Source organism: Schistocerca serialis, chromosome 4, assembly GCF_023864345.2.
Source record: "Schistocerca serialis cubense isolate TAMUIC-IGC-003099 chromosome 4, iqSchSeri2.2, whole genome shotgun sequence".
NCBI classification, from domain to species: domain Eukaryota; kingdom Metazoa; phylum Arthropoda; class Insecta; order Orthoptera; family Acrididae; genus Schistocerca; species Schistocerca serialis.
The window spans coordinates 536,140,387-536,159,870 of NC_064641.1; the positions used below are offsets into that span (position 1 = coordinate 536,140,387).

The 19,484-nt window shown below is 37.1% G+C and overlaps 1 protein-coding gene across 1 annotated transcript in view; it reads right to left on the reverse strand.

Moving 5' to 3' along the window:
• LOC126475251 (low-density lipoprotein receptor-related protein 6) overlaps positions 1-19,484 on the reverse strand; it is a 327,744-nt gene that overhangs the window by 42,390 nt on the left and 265,870 nt on the right. The window contains exons 3-13 of the mRNA XM_050102953.1: positions 14,745-14,864; positions 12,887-13,077; positions 12,482-12,772; positions 12,108-12,349; positions 11,836-11,999; positions 10,297-10,470; positions 5,497-5,730; positions 4,243-4,552; positions 1,694-1,838; positions 1,477-1,607; positions 533-686 (exon numbers count right to left, since the gene is read on the reverse strand). Of these exons, the coding sequence (XP_049958910.1) occupies positions 533-686; positions 1,477-1,607; positions 1,694-1,838; positions 4,243-4,552; positions 5,497-5,730; positions 10,297-10,470; positions 11,836-11,999; positions 12,108-12,349; positions 12,482-12,772; positions 12,887-13,077; positions 14,745-14,864 (2,156 nt within the window). The remainder of the gene's footprint in view (positions 1-532; positions 687-1,476; positions 1,608-1,693; positions 1,839-4,242; positions 4,553-5,496; positions 5,731-10,296; positions 10,471-11,835; positions 12,000-12,107; positions 12,350-12,481; positions 12,773-12,886; positions 13,078-14,744; positions 14,865-19,484) is intronic.

Here is a 19,484-nt window from a genome sequence, read left to right on the forward strand (position 1 = left end):
AACTTAATTTTATATTTTTATATAGTTAATAGTAATTAAAAATTAAGAAGCAGGAGACTGCAATGGGCTGGACATGTGGCTAGAACGGAAAACAACAGAATCACCAAGAAAGCATTTGAAGGAACTCTCTAGGCAACAAGACCATTGGGCTGACCTCGTACAAGGCGGAAAGATGACATAGGGAAGGACATCATAGCATTAGGAATTTCCACAGGGTGGAGAGAGACTGTGAGAGATAGAAGGTGGTGGAAGCTGATCGCTGATGCAGTGCCTGGTCTACAGGGCCTGTGATTTCTGAGGAGAAGAAGAAGAAGAAGAAGAAGAAGAAGAAGTAATATTATTACATCAGAAAGTGGGGTATATACCTAAAAATTAGGTCTCATCAAAAAAATTGCTTAGGTGAGTGGATATTAGAGAAAAATAGTTGAAGGTTTTTCAAAAGTAAGAGGTAAAGATGTGTAACATGATGCTAAAGTTAACATTAACACTATTTCTCGCTAACAATATCCAGGAAACTAAATTCCAATCTCACCCATCACGTGGATTCAGTGCAAGGCTCCGAGGTTCACCCAAGCCTTCCCATAACAATACTTTACGGGACCGGCCATCAAGCCTTGCGACTTCTATCCTCTTGCTGCCTGTATCACTCCAATAAAGATTGTGTGCAACCCAGTCAACAGCCATGCCTTTTCAAGAGAAAAACAAAATACACCATATTTCATTATGGATCATAAACAACGTATGAATTCATTATGGAATAGGGAAGTGATGAAGGGAAGTACAGTGGCAATTTTTGACAGTATTGTGCACCTGTCACTACATTTGATTTTTAGATTATCACATATACTGGGAGGGAAAACAGTATATACATAAGTTAACAAAAATTAATTCACATTCACATCAAATATAAACGAACCACAGAACTGCAGCTCACAACAGCGAGGTTAGGTGTTATTTTTATTGTTTTAGATTCTACCTTGACCTAATGCTCTTTTAAATAATATGATAATTTTGTCATTGTAGTAGCAAAATATATAACATACAATTGTATAAACCACTCTTACTTTGTAACATGATAATGCAGAGGTTACAAAATAAGGAAAATAACTTTCAAAAAGATTAAATTAACTGACAATTAACAGCTATGAAATTAAATTTCACTAAAATTCTCTTTTCATAACATGAAGACATTAACAACACAAGCATTGAAACTGAGGAATGCAAAACAGCAACCCGATCCTCACTGTGATCTTTACCTTCTGAACAGCTGAGAGCTAAAAACTGGTAAAATTGAAGTCTATAAACTCTTTCACTGTATCTTTCTACCACCCTCCTCTTTTTAATGTCTTGTTTCGGATCATATCAATTAAAGCAAGTTCTTCAAATAGAACACCATTATACTCCAGTGCCTTTTCTTAAGGAATTCAGAATTACCAATAAAGAGTAATGTGAATGGAAGGGAAAAAAACTGCTCACCTTCAGGAGAGTCCAATCCAAACTCCACAATTTTTTCTACATTTGATCCATTCATAAATGACCTGGTGATTGTTTTTGCTTTGACATCTGTCCAATAGATACGGTTATCATTTATGTCAAAATCCAAGGCACTGAGGGAAAGAAATGAGTGTTATGCAGCAAATGCTAAAATCAATAATCATTTACGCTTCCTCATAACAAAAACTTTCTTGAATACCTTGCATCTTTAATGCCAGTAACTGGTATGTTTACCACATTATTGTTGTTCTCAATGCTTATTCTTCCTATATTTTCTTTACGAACAAACAATAAGAATGCTTCTGGAATAACGCATGTCCTGTTGTCTGTAGCCAGTTCATAACCTGCAAAATATGATTTCATTTTTGTAAGTGCTATTGATTTCCTGTAAGAGACACCCAAAATTGGACTGAAGTATACGAAGGGAAACAACTAGCTTGTGTCACTATCGTGTATTCCATTTTCTATTAACCCTTTCACTGCAACTCATGTGCTCTATGCATTCCATGCGAAGGCACTTTTTGTTATGGCTGTACTGCTCACCAAACGCTTGTGCCTGCGCTGAGGAAAGGCGTTCTGGCTGATAAGAAATATGTATTATCTGATTTTTTGAAATCTATTTGGTGAAAAAATTTGATTTTTGCATAGCTTGCAGTCTGATATCTTCAACTGATAAAGAACTGAATTTATTTTCCATTATCCATCGTACTTGTATAGTTTAAGATAAATATTCAAAACTTTTTTATTCACCAAGATATGGAAGTAACTCCTCTGCGGCAGTGAGAGATTGGTGACTCAGGACATGTACAGATGTCTATAACACTGTAGAAAAACCTAAGCATCATGCATATACACATCCACAACACTTGAGGAATGGCATAACAGGTCGTTTGTACATGCCCGCAGTAGTGAAAGGGTTAATAGGTGAAGAACTATACCTCCCCCACAGTTTTGTCTTGAAACAGAAATGTATGTTAATGTAGCAGAGAGAGAGAGAGAGAGAGAGAGAGAGAGAGAGAGAGCTATTCTTGTTGGTCTGGAGTATATATTATTTCTCATCACATCTTTCTTGGGAGTCCTCTCTCATATATGGTTCTTTATCATGACATGACATACAATTTGATAAGCTCAGTGCATTTGAAAGCACTTGCAAGTTTTCATCATACAATGTCTTTGTCAAGTAGTTTGATGTTTCCCACACTAAAGACACCTATTTTGCATAACAGAATCTGTATATACTTAGAGAATCTCATGTCTGAGAGATAAAGTTACTGACCATGTTCTGTTGTTTTTATATTTATTGACACAATCATATGAGCATTTGTAATGCCATTATTAGTTTTGGCTAGTCAGGAGTCGTCTTCATACTATCAACAGATAAAAAAGGACACAAATAATCATTATGTAACAGGTGAAGGCTGTCAACTAATTACCTGTGTAATGATAAAAAGACAATAAAATCATACTTAAAGGAATATGCTGCAATTGTTTTCCTTTGAAATGTCAATAACACTGAAAGCAACGGTAGATAGGGTGCAAGATTTTGTCTACTTGCAAAAGGAAGATATCATTCTGCCTACAAAACCTCGATTGCTACTTACTGCTGGCTTCAGCACTATTGACAATGCAACAGAAACTGCTAGCAGCACAAACCTTTAGATATGATTTTATTGTTTTTATAACACACTGATAACTACCAGTCAGATTTTATAGATAATACAATGAGTCTTGTGTCCTCTTTTTATCTACTGACTGTCAAAGATGACCACTGAATGAACAACTAAAACTGGTAACAACATTTTGAAATTCTCTTGAGATTCTGGCAAAAAAACTAAATAACTCATAAAAAAATGTGCATATCTTTTAAAACAACAAATAAGGGGACCAAACAATAAATAGCCATAAAAAAAGTCAGCTGTGTTTCTCAATACTGTTCTGGGCTTCTATATCAGCATTGTTTTGCTATGTGTTTTCTGGAGGTAATGCACGGCTGTTTTGTACATGTGCAGACTATGCTGTACAACATTAAAAAGCCATTTAATTTGGAACTGTAATAGAAACAGACTGAAAATACCATGTTTATTCTCTGAAATTTCCTAATATTTTATGGAAATGAACTGTACTCAAAACAATGTGTTTCTGATAAATCTTTAATGCTTTGGTAGCTCTAAGCATGGCATTTTCTTAGCATATATATCACTGTACAAAAGCCACCAAATAATCACACTTTAGCTGCAAAATGATGGAATCAAATGTTGCATCAAAATAAGATCTGCATTAATAATTAGCACTGCAACTGACTGGACTATGAAGAGACAAACAATTATTTGACCACAGCAGAGATCTTAAACTTCATAATCACACATGCATAGCTGTGCCAATTCACATAATATCACACATCGCCATTCAAACAAAGCCTGCATTTGTATGAGAACAAGATTACTGAGTCCTTAACCGTGAAACTTCATGCAGATTAAAACTGTCTGCAGGATAAGGATTCAATGCTGAACCCATGCCTATCTCAGGGAGCTGGTCTATGCTGGATTCCAAACACAGCACAGTTTTAATCTGTCAGGATGTTTCATTACAATATGTATTTGTTGCAGACAATTTCAAGTTTTTAAAATGCAAATCACAATAAAAAATTTTGAATACTGACAAATTGGAAACCAGTTATGATAACTTCTACTATTTTTAAATAATTTAAGTTAAATAAATAATATTCATCTTCTTATTCACTTTACTTACCCATTTTACATGCACAAATATAGTCATTTCCTGGTCTGTTAAGGCACAGCTGATCACAACCACCATTATCTTTTGCACATGGGTTTGTTCCCTTCACTTCACCAAGGCGTATAACTTTTAGGCCCATAACATTTGGTAACTGATCTGCAATCAGTTTGCGTTCATTTCCAGTTATTTTGTTCACCCGCTCAATTGACCTTCGCTGCCAATCGGTCCAATAAAGATAATCTCCAAGAAGACTCAAGCCAAATGGATGTGGCAAGTTGTCACTAATAATCTCTCGCCTATCACTTCCATCCATATTTGCCACCTGAAATGATAAGATTAATTATACATTGTTAACAAAGATAAAAGAATTATCACTTTTTTTAAGTATTATTTTACATAAGAGCAGCTTCTTATTGCTCTAAAATATACAGGAATGCTCAAAAGCAATGTCTCTGAACATTTTATGTGAAAGCTCTTAATGCCTATTAAATAAAATAAACATTATAATATTCTACATTTTTAGTCTTCATGTTAACACATTTGAATCTTCTGCTACTAGATGGCTCTGAATTTTAGAGTTTAACATGGCAGTGTGTAACCTAATTATGTCGGTGCATTAGAAACAGCATGCTGGAACCAAGTTTTGAATGCCAAGAGATCATCCAAACAGGGACCACCTTCTCCTTCAGCACAGCAATGCCAAACCACATGAGTGCTGTGACATCTACAACAATCCGATGACTTGGTTCACTGTCATCAACCATTCTCTACACAGTCCAAACTTGGTCCCATTCGATTTTCATCTACATCCAAAACTTAAGGAACACCATTGAAGCCTTCACTTGATAGTGATGAAGTAGTGCAAGCAGAAGTGAGATGGCAGCTCCGTCAGCCAAGTCAAATGTTCTACAGAGACAGTCTCAACAAACTGATCTGTTGATGGGAGAAATATGTTCGTGCCACGGTAATTACGATGAGAAATAAATATGTAAACATGAATAACAAAGATGTAGAATGTTAATAATGTTTGCTTTATTTAAAAAGCTTTAAGATTTTTCACATACAAAATTCAGAGATCACACCCCCTACATTCAGCTAATAAATAACTGATGCAGGTTCAATTAAAATTACTATTACACACTTGATTGTTTGCATTTGTAACTTTTCAGTTAAGACTACAATATAAGACACTTTTCTACAGGATTGTTTGTTATTAATAAAATAAATTAAATTCGTTTTTATTTTCTATCATATGAATATACAGACCTCAAGTCTATCTTTCTTAGCATCACACCAATATATCTTATCGTACGCAAGATCAAGAGTTATTCCATTTGGCCAGCCTAGATCCTTAGAAATGAGCATGGTTCGATCTGAGCCATCTAAAGATGCTCGTTCAATTTTGGGTGCTTCACTGTCCCAGTCAGACCAAAACATCCACCCCTTCTCTGGTGCCACAGCAATTGCTCTTGGTTCACCTAGATCTTCTGTTATTAAAACCTGAAACACGAGAACAGGTATAGTATACAATAGCAGTATTCAAATCAACTTTCAGATTGACAACAGCTTTACTGTTTTTTCATGACTTCCTGACTCCGTTCTGTGTAACCTGCAGGGAGTGGAGGATGCAAGAACATCCAAACCACAGACAGACATGGGGTGGTGACAAAGTGGGTGAAACAAGCTGTGCTTTCCTCATTTGATGTTGGCACTGCAGGTGTGCTTACTGTTTCAGCACAGCACAACATGATAATAACCTCAAAACAGCTACCATACACATTGGTACTGTATATTGAGATTGCTAAAAATTGTAGCAGCTAGACATAACACACTCACACATGGCCTGGAGCCTACGTCCACACCTAAACCTACGTCTGCACAATTACTCTACACAATTACACGCCTGGCAGAGGATTCATCGAACCTGGTTGAAGATATTACTCTACCTTTTCATGCTCGAATGGCATGTGGGAAAACAAGTACGAGCTTCAGTTCCTCTTATTTTATCATGATGATTATTCCTCCCTATGTAGTTTGGCACCAACAGAATATTTTTGTGATCTGAGGAGAAAGTTGGTGACTGAAGTTTCATGAAAAGATCCTGCCACAACAAAAAACCCTTTGTTTTAATAATTGCTACCCCAATCCAAGAATCATGTTCATGGCACTCTCCCCCCATTTTCACGATAATACAAAATGAGCGGCCCTTCTTTGAAATGACTTCCACTGATTTTTGCTGATCCACAATTAGCAAGCTTTAAGCTCAGGATGTGGTGAGGTGGTGAGAAGATAGTACCTTTACCTTACTAACCACTGCTATATTACAGCTGGATTAACTGTAGCAAGCTGCCAACTCACTGTTGGCATACTTAACACAAACCCATATTCCTTACACAGCATTTAGAGTGTACAGCTTCAGTGAAAACATCAAAGTTTGAAAAATGTTGTAAATTACAATACACCAGAGTAAAAAGGTGAAAAATCAAGAAAAGACATCTATCTGTAATACTGTTCTTAAGTCAAACAAGAATACATAGGTTAGGGTTCATTTTGCCATTAAATTTTCTGAGATTTAGTACTTCCTTACCATTCTTCGCTTACTACACAAATGGGCACCAAATACCACAATTATACATATTATAGAAGGAATAAAAACTGTGATAATTAACCTCTTTCTTCTTGAACACCGAAATTTCACTCCCCTCAGTATCATGTGCCACGTAATTTGCATACCATTGACTTATTCAATGTTAAATAAAATGTTGTAAGCACACACATTGTCCATTAGCACAGTCACTCATTTCCACTCCTCACTGTCAATGAATTTGATAACTAGATATTTCTACAGTCACATGCATGGTCACCAGTGGAGGGGAGGGTGCAGGGAGGGGGGGGGGGTTGTAGGTAGGGAACAAATTGCAATTTGTTGAACTGACAAGAGTTGTACCTATTCACACAGCACACAGGGTTCTTGCTTTGGATGAGATTTATCCTTGTTGCATTACAGTATTATAATCACCTTAACAACATTACTCAATTCTGAGGTAAAGTTCATCTTTGAGTGTTGGCCCAGAAAGACAAAAGGTGTTTTAACAAGTGATGGTGTTTCATACAGTGGTCTTCCTTTAATAGTTCCACAAGGCAGAAACATTCAATTCACAGAGAGGTGAAGAAAGTCAACCTAAGTGAAGAGCATCATCAAAGCACTTCTCCACTGCCACCATTTGAGAAATACTGTACAGCAAAACCAAATGCCAGTTACCTGGGTTTAGTGTGCGTTTTTTTTTATATACGGGGGTGAGTCAAATGAAAACCTTAAATATTTTTTTAAATATTATTTATTGTGCAGAAGTGGTACAAAGCTGTATTACTTTTCAACATAATCTCCCCAAAACTCAATGCAAGTTCTCAAGCAATTATAAAGTGCATAAATTCCTTAGAAAAAAATTCTTTTGGTAGTCCGCACAACCACTCGTGCACCGCATGGCGTACCTCTTCATCAGAACGGAACTTCTTTCCTCCCATTGTGTCTTTGAGTGGTCCAAACATATGGAAATCACTTGGGGCAAGGTCTGGTGAGTATGGTGGATGAGGAAGACACTCAAAATGCAGGTCTGTGATTGTTGCAACTGTTGTACAGGCAGTGTTGGGCCTTGCATTGTCATGTTGCAAAAGGACACCTGCTGACAACAATCCACATCACTTTGATTTCATTGCAGGCCGCAGATGATTTTTTAGAAGATCTGTGTATGTTGCACTGGTGACAGTGGTCCATCTAGGCATGTAATGCTCCAAAATGATGCCTTTTTCGTACCAAAAGAGAGTGAGCATAACCTTCCCTGCTGATGGTTCTGCTCGAAACTTCTTTGGTTTTGGTGATGAGGAATGGTTGCAATGTCATTCAGTGTCACTCGGCGGTTTTCCTTCACTATGGCTTCAACTGCTGCAATGTTCTGTGGAGTCACAACTTGTTGTGCCTGGCCTGGACGAGGAGCATCTTCCACTTAAGTCACACCATTTGCAAACTTCCTACTCCATTCATAGACTTGCTGCTGTGACAAACATGCATCACCGTACTGAACCTTCATTCGTCGATGAATTTCAATAGGTTTCACACCTTCACAAGCAAAAACTGAATAACGGAAAGCTGTTCTTCCCTGGCGCAAGTCGCAAGTGGGGCGGCCATCTTTATACTGATACTGCGACGGTATGTGAGCACACGGTTTTTAGCACGTTTAGCAACTTACAGGATAACGACACGAAAATTCGATTTGTTATTACAAATTTAAGACTTTCATTTGATTCACCCTCATAAAACCAATTGAGATGGTGCAATGGTTAGGGCAGTGGACACTCACTGTAGAGAAATGAGGTTCAAATCTGTTTCAGGCCAACATGATTTGGGTCTTCAGTGGTTTCCCTAAATTGCGTAAGGCAGATTTCCATCCCAACCTTGTGCAATCTAAACTTGAGGTCCATCACAAATACCTTGGTGTTTATAGCATGTTAACTGCAATCTACCCTTCTTCCTTCTTGATGCTACATGTACAACAGCTATGAAAAACATATGAGCAGTTAAAGCTTTGGTTACAACATATGAATGTACAGGATTCAGAATTAAAAAAAAAAAATAAAAAAAGTACTAGTACCTTTTGTATAAACAGTCTTTAATGCACACACCAGCTAATCAGTGGTAAAGCCTCATGTACGTGATTGTTTATTTTTAAGTTTACCAGTTCTTGTTAAGTATCATTGATCACTTTAAACATGAGAGACTAATGCTCATGGAAGTGGTACAACTAAGACTGCTAAATTCAGAGACCTTTGCGTTCAGGCAGTTCCCTAGTAAATTATTCCCAGACAGTAAATGTCACAAATGGTAAACTGCTTCAGAGAGAAAACAGAGGAAATTATAAGCTGTCTTGTCATTTCACAGCATATATTATATTCTTCATTTATGTGTGTGCGACATTAATAATTTTTTAAATTGAATGTTACCTTATGAAAGAAAATATCAAGCATCTTACGACAGTATATAATGCATGACTCTTCATGTAGGAATGCCTATTCATTATAACACACACAAAAAATACTGCACTGGATACTCCATCTATAATTTCTCCTAATACTGCATTTGAGTTGACCTCATGAGACAACTAGCTTTTAAGTGCCCAAATGGTTTTAAAAAATAAAAAAAAATATTGAAAAACTTTTTTTTAAAAAAAGCAAATGTGATGTTCAATTGGAAGCTACCAAAGCCATTAACAACTACAAAGCAAGTAAAACATCTAGTACAATTACAATACATTTTGTTTGGAATATGATAATAAGCGAATATTACGTACAGAGAAATAAAGCAGTCGCGTCCTAAAGAGCTCCATGCTGTAATTCACTCAGATAAAACAGAGACTTTATGTGGCACAATGTGTCCATAAAATGAATATTTAACTACGGACGTGTGTGTAAAAATTAATTTGGTAACCACATTACACGCTTGCCATCATTAATATAGTAGAATCTGACATGGACGACCAGTGGAGGTAGAGATATAGCATGTAAGGTGACAGTGAATATTTTCACATTTCACATGTAGTTTAGCACTGGGCATTCTTGCCAGATTAGTTACTTTTTTACAACCATAGAAATTAGCAATCATAGGAAAGTACTGCAACAGTTACATTCAACAAACACTGGAAATCTTTATTGTTCACATTTGTACTTTTAGTACAGCAAGAGTTCATCTCAGATGTGGGTGCCTATTCAAATCAGCAACTACCCAGCACACTCTACATATCCTGGAAATTTATGAGATGCATTTAGACATAATTGTGTACAATACATGACTATAAAATAAGCATGTATAAATTATAGATAAAAAATTCCAACAGAAACAAACGACACAGTGGTTATAAACAGAGCTTCATCTGCCATTAGACTGTGTTATAAACACATAATTTTATGTATAGAGAGAAGATCTAAAAAGTACAGTACTTAACACTGCAATAGAAGGCATACCTCTCAAATGAATAACTAACTACTGAACACAATACTTAATGATGCTCTTACAATTCGTGATTCACCATTCAGACGTGCCACTTCAATACGGTCCATCCCTGTATCTGTCCAGTACATATTACGTGCCACCCAGTCAACGGCAATTCCATCAGGATGGCCCACCTCTGTCACAATTAGATCTTCCTGACCTGTTCCATTCAGATGAGCTCGTCTTATTGCCTTGGCCTGTAGGCAGCAGCAGAAAAGAGCAACTCTAAAAAATGATGTTGTGGCTGACAGAGAAACAGGATCATAAATAAAGCAGCTGTAAATTAAAACAGACAGATTGAGCACAGACACATACAACTGTCAGGGATAATCTTTACCCCTCTGTATTGTAAGATTTCTTCCTTGCTATTGAAAGAAGGGCACACACGAAGTTGGTGAAAGTATGAAGTATACTTATATGTAGGCCAATGACGAAAAGGATAAAAGATGGTGTTTTCTAGTGTGTTCTTATCTCCATCCAGCACTCAAAGAAGGAACCGCCCTAGCCCACAGTCCTGTACACTTGGTCATTATTTTAGTATTGTATACTGTAATGTATTATATGAAGTTATTCTACTGGTATTGTGAAGGGTACTAAATAAAATGTAGCTTAGGTGAATTACGTATTTCATACAACAATTTAACTTCCATATTTACATGCTCTAAGTTTCACTCCTATATCATTGATTCAATCACATCATTTTTCTCCCGTTGGTAATTATGACCACTAGCCTACTTCCATTTATCTTTTAGACCATATTACAGCCTTTGATTGAGAGATATGTACAAATATTAACTACAAACAGGTGTAGAAAATGTAGAGATCAATTTAACGTTGAATTAGTTTAACAATGGTTACTGAACTCTTTAATGTTTAAAGGTACATTAAAAAATAAAGAGAGAGATAAGTGACTTTCTGTCTGAAATAAACGTACAATAAAATTGCACTGTACCCTGAAAAATAATAGCAAAATATGAAGACACTACTTTTTCGTCTTCATGGATTCCAGAATATGGAAAACTGTGTTAATCAGTAAATGCTTACATTACTCTAGTTACATAACAGCCAATGTGAAAATGGTAACTCCATACATAATTTTTTCAGATTTGCAAACCCTCTTACCCAGTGTTGCTGCTGCCTATCCCTCTCACTTGCCTTTCATGCTACAGAAGATCATCTAAGATTTCTTTTTTGCAAGCTGAATACCATAAGACAACAAGAGACATATTGGATTCAGATGTGCAAGTGAGAGCAATGAAGGATCAGCAGAAGACAATACAAGACTCAAAATATAGCATTCAAATGGAAATTGGACACCTGGTAGAACTTTAAATGTATGTGATATATTATTATTTTTCTAAAAAATTGGTTAACTTGGTTGCAGCGATTAGTACGCAAACAAATAATGGGATGTAAGTGATATGTAAGATGTTATTAAAAGGCATGTAGGTCATGGTATATTCTCATCAACAACACATGTGTACCAGTAGTGACTGGCAAACACAGATCAAGTTTAAAACAAGTTACACAGTAATAGTACTGTTAAAACTATCAGTACTCACATCATCATCTGTCCAATAGATAAAATTTTCAACCGGATCAAAATCTATTGCAATGGCATGCCTCACATTTTTAAGAGGTAGAATAAAATTTGTATAATCAGGAGAATCAAGTGATATTTTAGAAATATCTGTTCTTTGTACGAGAATTAACAGCTCCTGAGGCCCTGAAAAGAACAAGTGGCATAATGGCAATATTTACGTGACAAGGAGTACTAGAATTCTTTCAACACATTCTAACTTACTCTCTACATTACATGTAAATCATACAATACCGTTGGCACAGGTACGGTTATCCAGCAGCTTTACTCCAGTGGGGCAAGCACAAGTGAAGCCTGGAGGTCTGGGTGACAGAAGACATAAATGAGAGCAACCACCATTATTTGTTTGACATGGTGAATAACCTTTCGGCTGACGGCTCTTATCCCACACACGAATATCAAGTGGCATAATGTCCTTGTTATGAGCTATTTCCTTTGGTTTCCCACCTTCTTCCAGATTGTAAGAATGTATGCCCCTATAATTATAAAGATATTTCATTATACTACATATCTGTTATACGTGAAGATATTACTCAGCTACTTTTTGCTCACATGTACTACAATAATTCAATAAAATGATAATCATTCAAAAGAAACAATGAGCTTACCATGTTTCCCAGTCAGTGAAGTACAGCTTGTTGTGGAAAAAAGAAACAGCAAATGGACATTTTAAATCTTGACTAGCAAACTTGTGTCTGTTGTTCCCTTCATAATCAACTGAAGCAAGAAATAGCAGCTTAGCATCCAGCCAATAGACTTTGGAATTGTTGAAATCTAAAGTGAGGCCATTAGGCCACATTATGTCCTCTATCACAAGGACCTTGCGCGTCGAGTTGTCACCATTCATTCCAGCGCGTTCAATTTTTGGAATCTCACCCCAGTCAGTCCAAAACATAAGGCTGGAATAAATATTTGGATGTATTAAAATAATAAAGTTGTGAACAAAAATATCTATGGTGTTACACAATGTAAATAAAAACTTAATTCCTCATGGAAACATCAAATGGACATACCCTCTCATTGGATCAAGTGCTATTGCTCGGGGCTGGTCTATATCTTCCCAGAACAGTACCTTCCTGTGTTCACCACTAATAGATACAACTTCAATTCTGTTTGTTTCTGCATCAGTCCAATAGATTTTTTTGGTGAACCAATCACATGCTAGGCCATCTGGAGAACTTAATCCAGTTGTAAGAACATCAATCTGCAGGACACATGCATACAACAAATTAATCACCAAACTAACAGAAAAGAAATGGAAACTTAATAGAATGAGCTAGATGGAAAAGATTGCTTTTCTGTTACATATCCCGTGCAGCACTGAAAGGAGCTCAGCATAAAGTAGCTGTTGACATCAAGCATGTTGATAAATCATTTTAGCCATCACACACGAAACATATTCTTTATAGGTATATGCTGTACAATAAAATTAAATTTATGGTCAATGTTCAACAAGTTTGCACTGCACTCCTAAAAATTTAAACTCGCCACGACATGCCACAGTTTTATAGTCCAAAACCCTAGAATGTATTAGCAAATACTGACAACATAAATTAGATTTATCCTGTGGCAGAAATACAGCTCCAAACGGCACATTAGCATCAAGCGTCATTGTAGACACGATTCTCTGAATATTCCCAAGTTTGCATCGCTTCCTGACAACTTTATCTGCAGCAAACTCACTCTCTCCTTTTTCGTGTTCAGCAAAGTGTGGAAATGTGTTGAAACAATTTTCAATGGCCATATTTGTTTACGTGCAACCGTAAAGGACCAGGAAATATAATCAAAATGTTATCCCCCCTACACACACACACTTCACAGTTTGCAATTACAGAAAAGTGGAGGAGGATGATCACTGGCCTGCATTATGAGCCTGTGAGATTACCAGGTGGTTTTAATATTCTAAAACCGTAACAGAAAGATTACGTTGCAATTACAGAAAAAACAAAAATGATTGACGTGCCTATCGCTATTAAAAATTTGGATCTGGTTCCACAGTCGACTCGCGAAAGCTGAAACTGAACTTAATTTCTATGAAGATTGATATTAGTGATGTTGGCGTTATCGCGTAAACAGTAATTTCCGCTTCAAGAACATGAGGCATTTCATTTCACACGATTCGATTGGATGGCTATTTTCTTAACGGCTAAATATAAATGTTCTTGCTATATCTAAAGAATGTGCCATTGAGGAGCTGCGTGAGACATCAGGATTTACAAATGACACAGGGCTCCTGTCGACTGTCTTTTATTGTGATTTTGGAGCTAAGAATAGTTATTTCTCAAATCCTAGCGTGCTGTGTTTTCATTTATTTGCCTATACGCACGCAAGAAGTAAAGAGAAACGGAAAATCTATCTATTTTCCTTTATTTACTGTACCGCATCAATAGTAACTACATTCTCAAAGCATCCTCTAAGTATCACATGATACGACTGTATTCGTCCTACTGTCCCACTACAAAACATTTAATTTCGCGGACAAATGCCCTTCTTCCGAAAAAGAACACACACACACACACACACACACACACACACACACACACACACACAAACCCGGCTCATTTGCACATGGCTACTGTCTCCGGTCGCTAAGTGAACGTGTGTGTGTTTTATATCGGAAGGATGACTTTCTTCCGAAAAATTAAATGTGTAGCAGTCTTTTCATTGTGCCTGTCTGCAACTCAACGCTTCCTGGCGCGTAGTAATCCATTCTTCTGATACTGCTGTTAAATGATATGTCCGGTTTTCTTCCGCGAGGAAAACTTAAGCGACGGAATCTGAAATTGCTGGAGGAATCGTGTTTAACGCAATATGCCGTCGTAATGCCGTCGTAACAAATTCGGGGCTCCCTTGGAGAAGATGTATACGTACCTTGGCTCCAGGAACCTTCCCGTCATAGGAAACGCATTGTATCATCTCCAGTCCATTGTCTGTCCAACATAACAGTCCTTCATCGTATAGGAAGTCCACTGCTCCTGCAGCAACAAGCCCCTGCAAAAATATAACAATCAATATTCGCAGCTAGTTAATTGCACTGATAAGAACGTATCATATGACCTCGTTGTCTTTCCGGCAAGTTCAACTACATACAAAGTTCTATGCTTGTCCGCCGGGCGGGTTCACCGAAATGGTGCGACGTTACTATGGACATAATCGGCAGAAAACAGAATAAGAGGGGAAAAAAGTATTGATATACCCTGCCATGATAGGTTCGTACAGAAAGTATATCTGCAGCTTGCATTTCTCAAACGTAAAGGCAGAAAGACATATCAATTTCAGAGGATTCTCTGCTATCAGGACTGATAGACCATATGGAAAAGAAGGTGTTACTATACTGCTACGAAAAAATAAATTACGTTCCTAGAAGTACAGATCAATTCCCCAACCGCAAAACTGCTAATAACAGTAGTAAGAATTAAATTACATTCTGTACCTTTCACCCATATTCTCCCAGAGAAGCGGGATAAGCGAAACAGATTCGAACGCACTGTGTTGACAGACGACCCAGGACAAAGCTGTTACTTCAATAGCAGATAATCACTCTTTATGAGCCTCAATGATTGGTCAGTTACTTTGATGTCTGTTCCCCACGACAGCGGCTCTGTTGTAGATATCACGTTATGCCCGAACCAACTGTCAAAGTTTCTACTTGGTCGACACTGCACGACACATTAGGATCAGATTATTTTCCTATTATTCTGACGGAAGATGTGGCAGCAAAAGACATGAAATTCTTTCCTATACGTAACAATCCTTCGAAAACCAACAAATCAAACTAGCACTATTAAAAAATACACACACAGAGAATTGAACTACCGAGATACCAGAAATGAATGCCGGACATTTGCCACACTTGCCCCCTCGCCAGGTAGCTAGAGTAGCGATCCCTCAGGTAAGGGACGCCCTGCCCCGCATTACCTCTGTCCGCTTTCAAACCGCCGTCTCCACATCTTACTCGATACAACCAGTACGGAAGGGACCTTCTTCTTCGACACCTTGGCCAAATACAGAGCTTCTTTTCCGAAATCGAAATATTTATAACTTTTGGGAAACGAAAGCAAATACCGACGATTATGTCAGTATATAATTAGTTCTGCCAAGTATAAATATAGATTCCTCTGTCTGTACGGTAGCTTCCTTTCACGCTTACTATTGCAATAGAAACAGTCCATCGGAATGGGAGCAACAAGAAAGGAACGATGAAACGAGATTGCGAATGTACGCTAATCATTTCTTTTTGATCACTGCATTTGTGCTTACTTTAATTACTACAACTGCATACCCAAAAGACAATAGGGAAAGAATAAATGTGTTTGTGAATATTTGAAAAGAAGAACGACATACTCCATATTAATTTACTCTCTAAAAACATTAGTTAATAAATTGTAGCGGGACAATGTTCAGACCGGCCGAAGTGGACGACCGGTTCTAGGCGCTACAGTCTGGAACCGCGCGACCGCTATGGTCCTAGGTTCGAATCCTGCCTCGGGCATGGATGTGTGTGATGTCCTTAGGTTAGTTAGGTTTAAGTAGTTCTAAGTTCTAGGGGACTGATGACCTTAGAAGTTAAGTCCCATAGTGCTCAGAGCCATTTGAACCATTTTTGACAATGTTCAAAACATAACTGCAAACATGTTCACTAAACAGAGATAAGAACATCTATGATTGACATGGCATCTAAAGTCGACTTACAATTTTAAAATGTTAGAAATAAGGAAATGAAGTAATACAGAATGCTACGCTTGTAACGTAAGTTGTTCTACATTGTTTAGCCCTGGTATTTACAGGGTCACAGAGAAAGCATCTTAGGTTCTGGAGGGGAAAGCTGTAATTGTAATTATCTGCACTACAACAGAAACAAGAAGGACAACTTAAGGAAAAATAATGTAAGCTCACAATCGACTTTGAAGCAGATAGTTCCTGTGACTTAGTATGGACAGAGGTTATATTCGACAACCGGAATAAATTAATAACTGGCTCCTTTTACCGACCACCTGTCTCAGATGAAACAGTTGCTGAACAGTTCAAAGAAAAGAAAACTTGAGTCTCATTACAAATAGGTACCCCACTCATACAATTATAGTTGGCAGTTACTTCAATCTACCTTCCGCATGTTGACAAAAATACACTTTCATGCTCTATTGTAAATAGAAAACAACTTCCGTAACTGTTCTAAATGCTTTTTTAAAAATTATTTTTAACAATTAGTTGACGAGGCAATTCAAATTGTAAACGGTTACGAAAACACACTTGACCTCTTAGCCACGAATAATCCTGAGCATCACGACGGATACAGGGATTAGTGAACACGCAGTCGTAGCGAGGCTCACTTCCGTAACACAGAAATTCACCAAAACTAAACCCGAAATATATCTATTTATAAAAGCAACTAAAAATTCAGGTGACGTCTTTCTAAGAGATAGTCTCCAATCCTTCCAAACTATGTAAATGAAGACCGTATGTGGCTTAAGTTCAAAGAAATAGTATCAACAGCACTCGAGATATTCATACTAAATAAATTAATAATAGACGGAACTGATCCCCCATGGTACACAAAACACGACAGAAAGCTGTTGAAGGAGCACCGCAAAAGGCACGTGTAATTTAGATGAACGCAAAATCTCCGAGATTGGTGAAGTTTTACTGAGGCTCGAAATTTGGTGCGGATTTCAATGCGAGATGCATTTAATAGTTTCCACAACGAAACTCGCTCTAGAAATGTGGCGGAAAATCCAAAGAGATGCTGGTCCCATGTTAGTAAACCAGCGGAAAGGCTCAGTAAGTACCTTTACTGCGCGACAGCGACGGTGATGTTACTGATGACAGTGTCACTAAAGTGGAGTTAGTATATGCATTTTCCGAAATTCCTTCACCAAAGAAGACGAAGTAAATATTCCAGAATTCGAAATGAGAACAGCTGCAAGCATAATTTAGAAGTAGATATCCCTGATGTTGCAAAGCAACTGAAATTACACTCTCAGCGACAGAGGAAATGATCAAATATTTTTTTAAAAATTCTCTAATGTATAAGAAAAGTAGGTCTAATACATTTGTTCCTAATGTTCTTTAGTAAGAATTAATTTTCAGTAGTAAGCCACTTGTTTTTACTGACCTTTTTAAAGATATTCAACAATTTAGTAAGAAATTTTAATTTTCAAAGGACTATATCTAAATGCACTTAAGTAGATTTACATCTACTATAAATGTTTGCAGCTAAACTTAAATAAAAAATATTTGAGGTGCCAAGACTGTCAAACTTAGGATCAGATCAGTTTTGGGATGTCAATTTGAGGTGAAATTCAAAGGTTCAGTTCCCATTTTCTTTTACAAAAGCGTATACTATCAGTTTAACAAACCATGATATTTTAGGTGATAGTTGCGATTCTGAAACTTCAGAAAATTATTTTAGAACTCACAATTATTTAATAGTATGGCCATAATATTGGAAGGTAGAAAAAAGTTATCTTAACGTGACAACAATAGGGAGATTTTTGTGAGGCTTGAAACACTTTTTAATTTTTACATTAATGGCTGATTTGTATCACACTTTGCACAGGCTTTGGACCGTGAAAATGATAAATGATCACGTACCATTCTGGCGTGTGTAAAATCAGCCTAAACACGTTGAACTAATGTACACTCTATTTACAATTACAACTTAATATTAGCTCCGATAATGCTGCTTCAATGTTTAATAATTTTATCTCAGTAATCTGCGAGGACTCAGTGGTCTTCATAATTTTTAATACATTATTTTTAACGTATTTTAGTCCAGTTTCTGAATATGGGCAATGGCTTTCAAACAAGGCCTAATGTTGCCAGTCTCTTCGTAATTCTTTACGATTCTCTCTATCCTGCCGTCCAGCTTCAAGTACTTCTTCTTTCTCTTCTTACCTTCAAGATTCATTTACAATTTCATGTACATGCAGTTTGTGAGCTCTGCTTCCTTTTTTAAGCACTACACCAAATAGTTGATTCTAGGGTGAGGGTTTCCAATAATACTATTTATTTTGTTGTGCACCCTTCAACAGCATTCGTCGTTCGGTGCCTTTTTCCGTAACAGTCCCACATTTCTATTGCGATATCCTCATTCTCTAGCCAGTTATCCACAAAGTAGTAAAAAAATTGAGAGAATCTTCCGTTATCAGGAGCTTCTGCATGAATCTCAATCTACCCATTGCTTACGTTCTCCGGTTTTACAACTGCCAGTGCTACACACATGCTGACGTGAAGTCTTAAATCCTCGTTATAGCGGTGCTACTCAGTTAGACCGAGGACTCGAATTCTTCTCCATAAACTCTTCTTCATATGGAAACAGAATCCATTTATTTCAAATGTGGGAAAAACTTGACGAATGGCCGATATCGCAGCTGCCTCAAAGTCCACCTTTACTTGTTTAGGACACCACTCAGAGACTGCCTGTTTTATCAGACGAAACAGACGAACATATGTGTCTTTCTTCTTATTCGGGAGCAGTGCAAATACAGTAGGAAGAATATTTGTTTCTTTAATCGGGCCTCCTAAGTCTACGTGTATGGCGTATATCTGTGCAAACTGCTTGCTGCATCCCTTAAATGTTCCACCCATAAAAAAATGGGAACATGTTTTTAA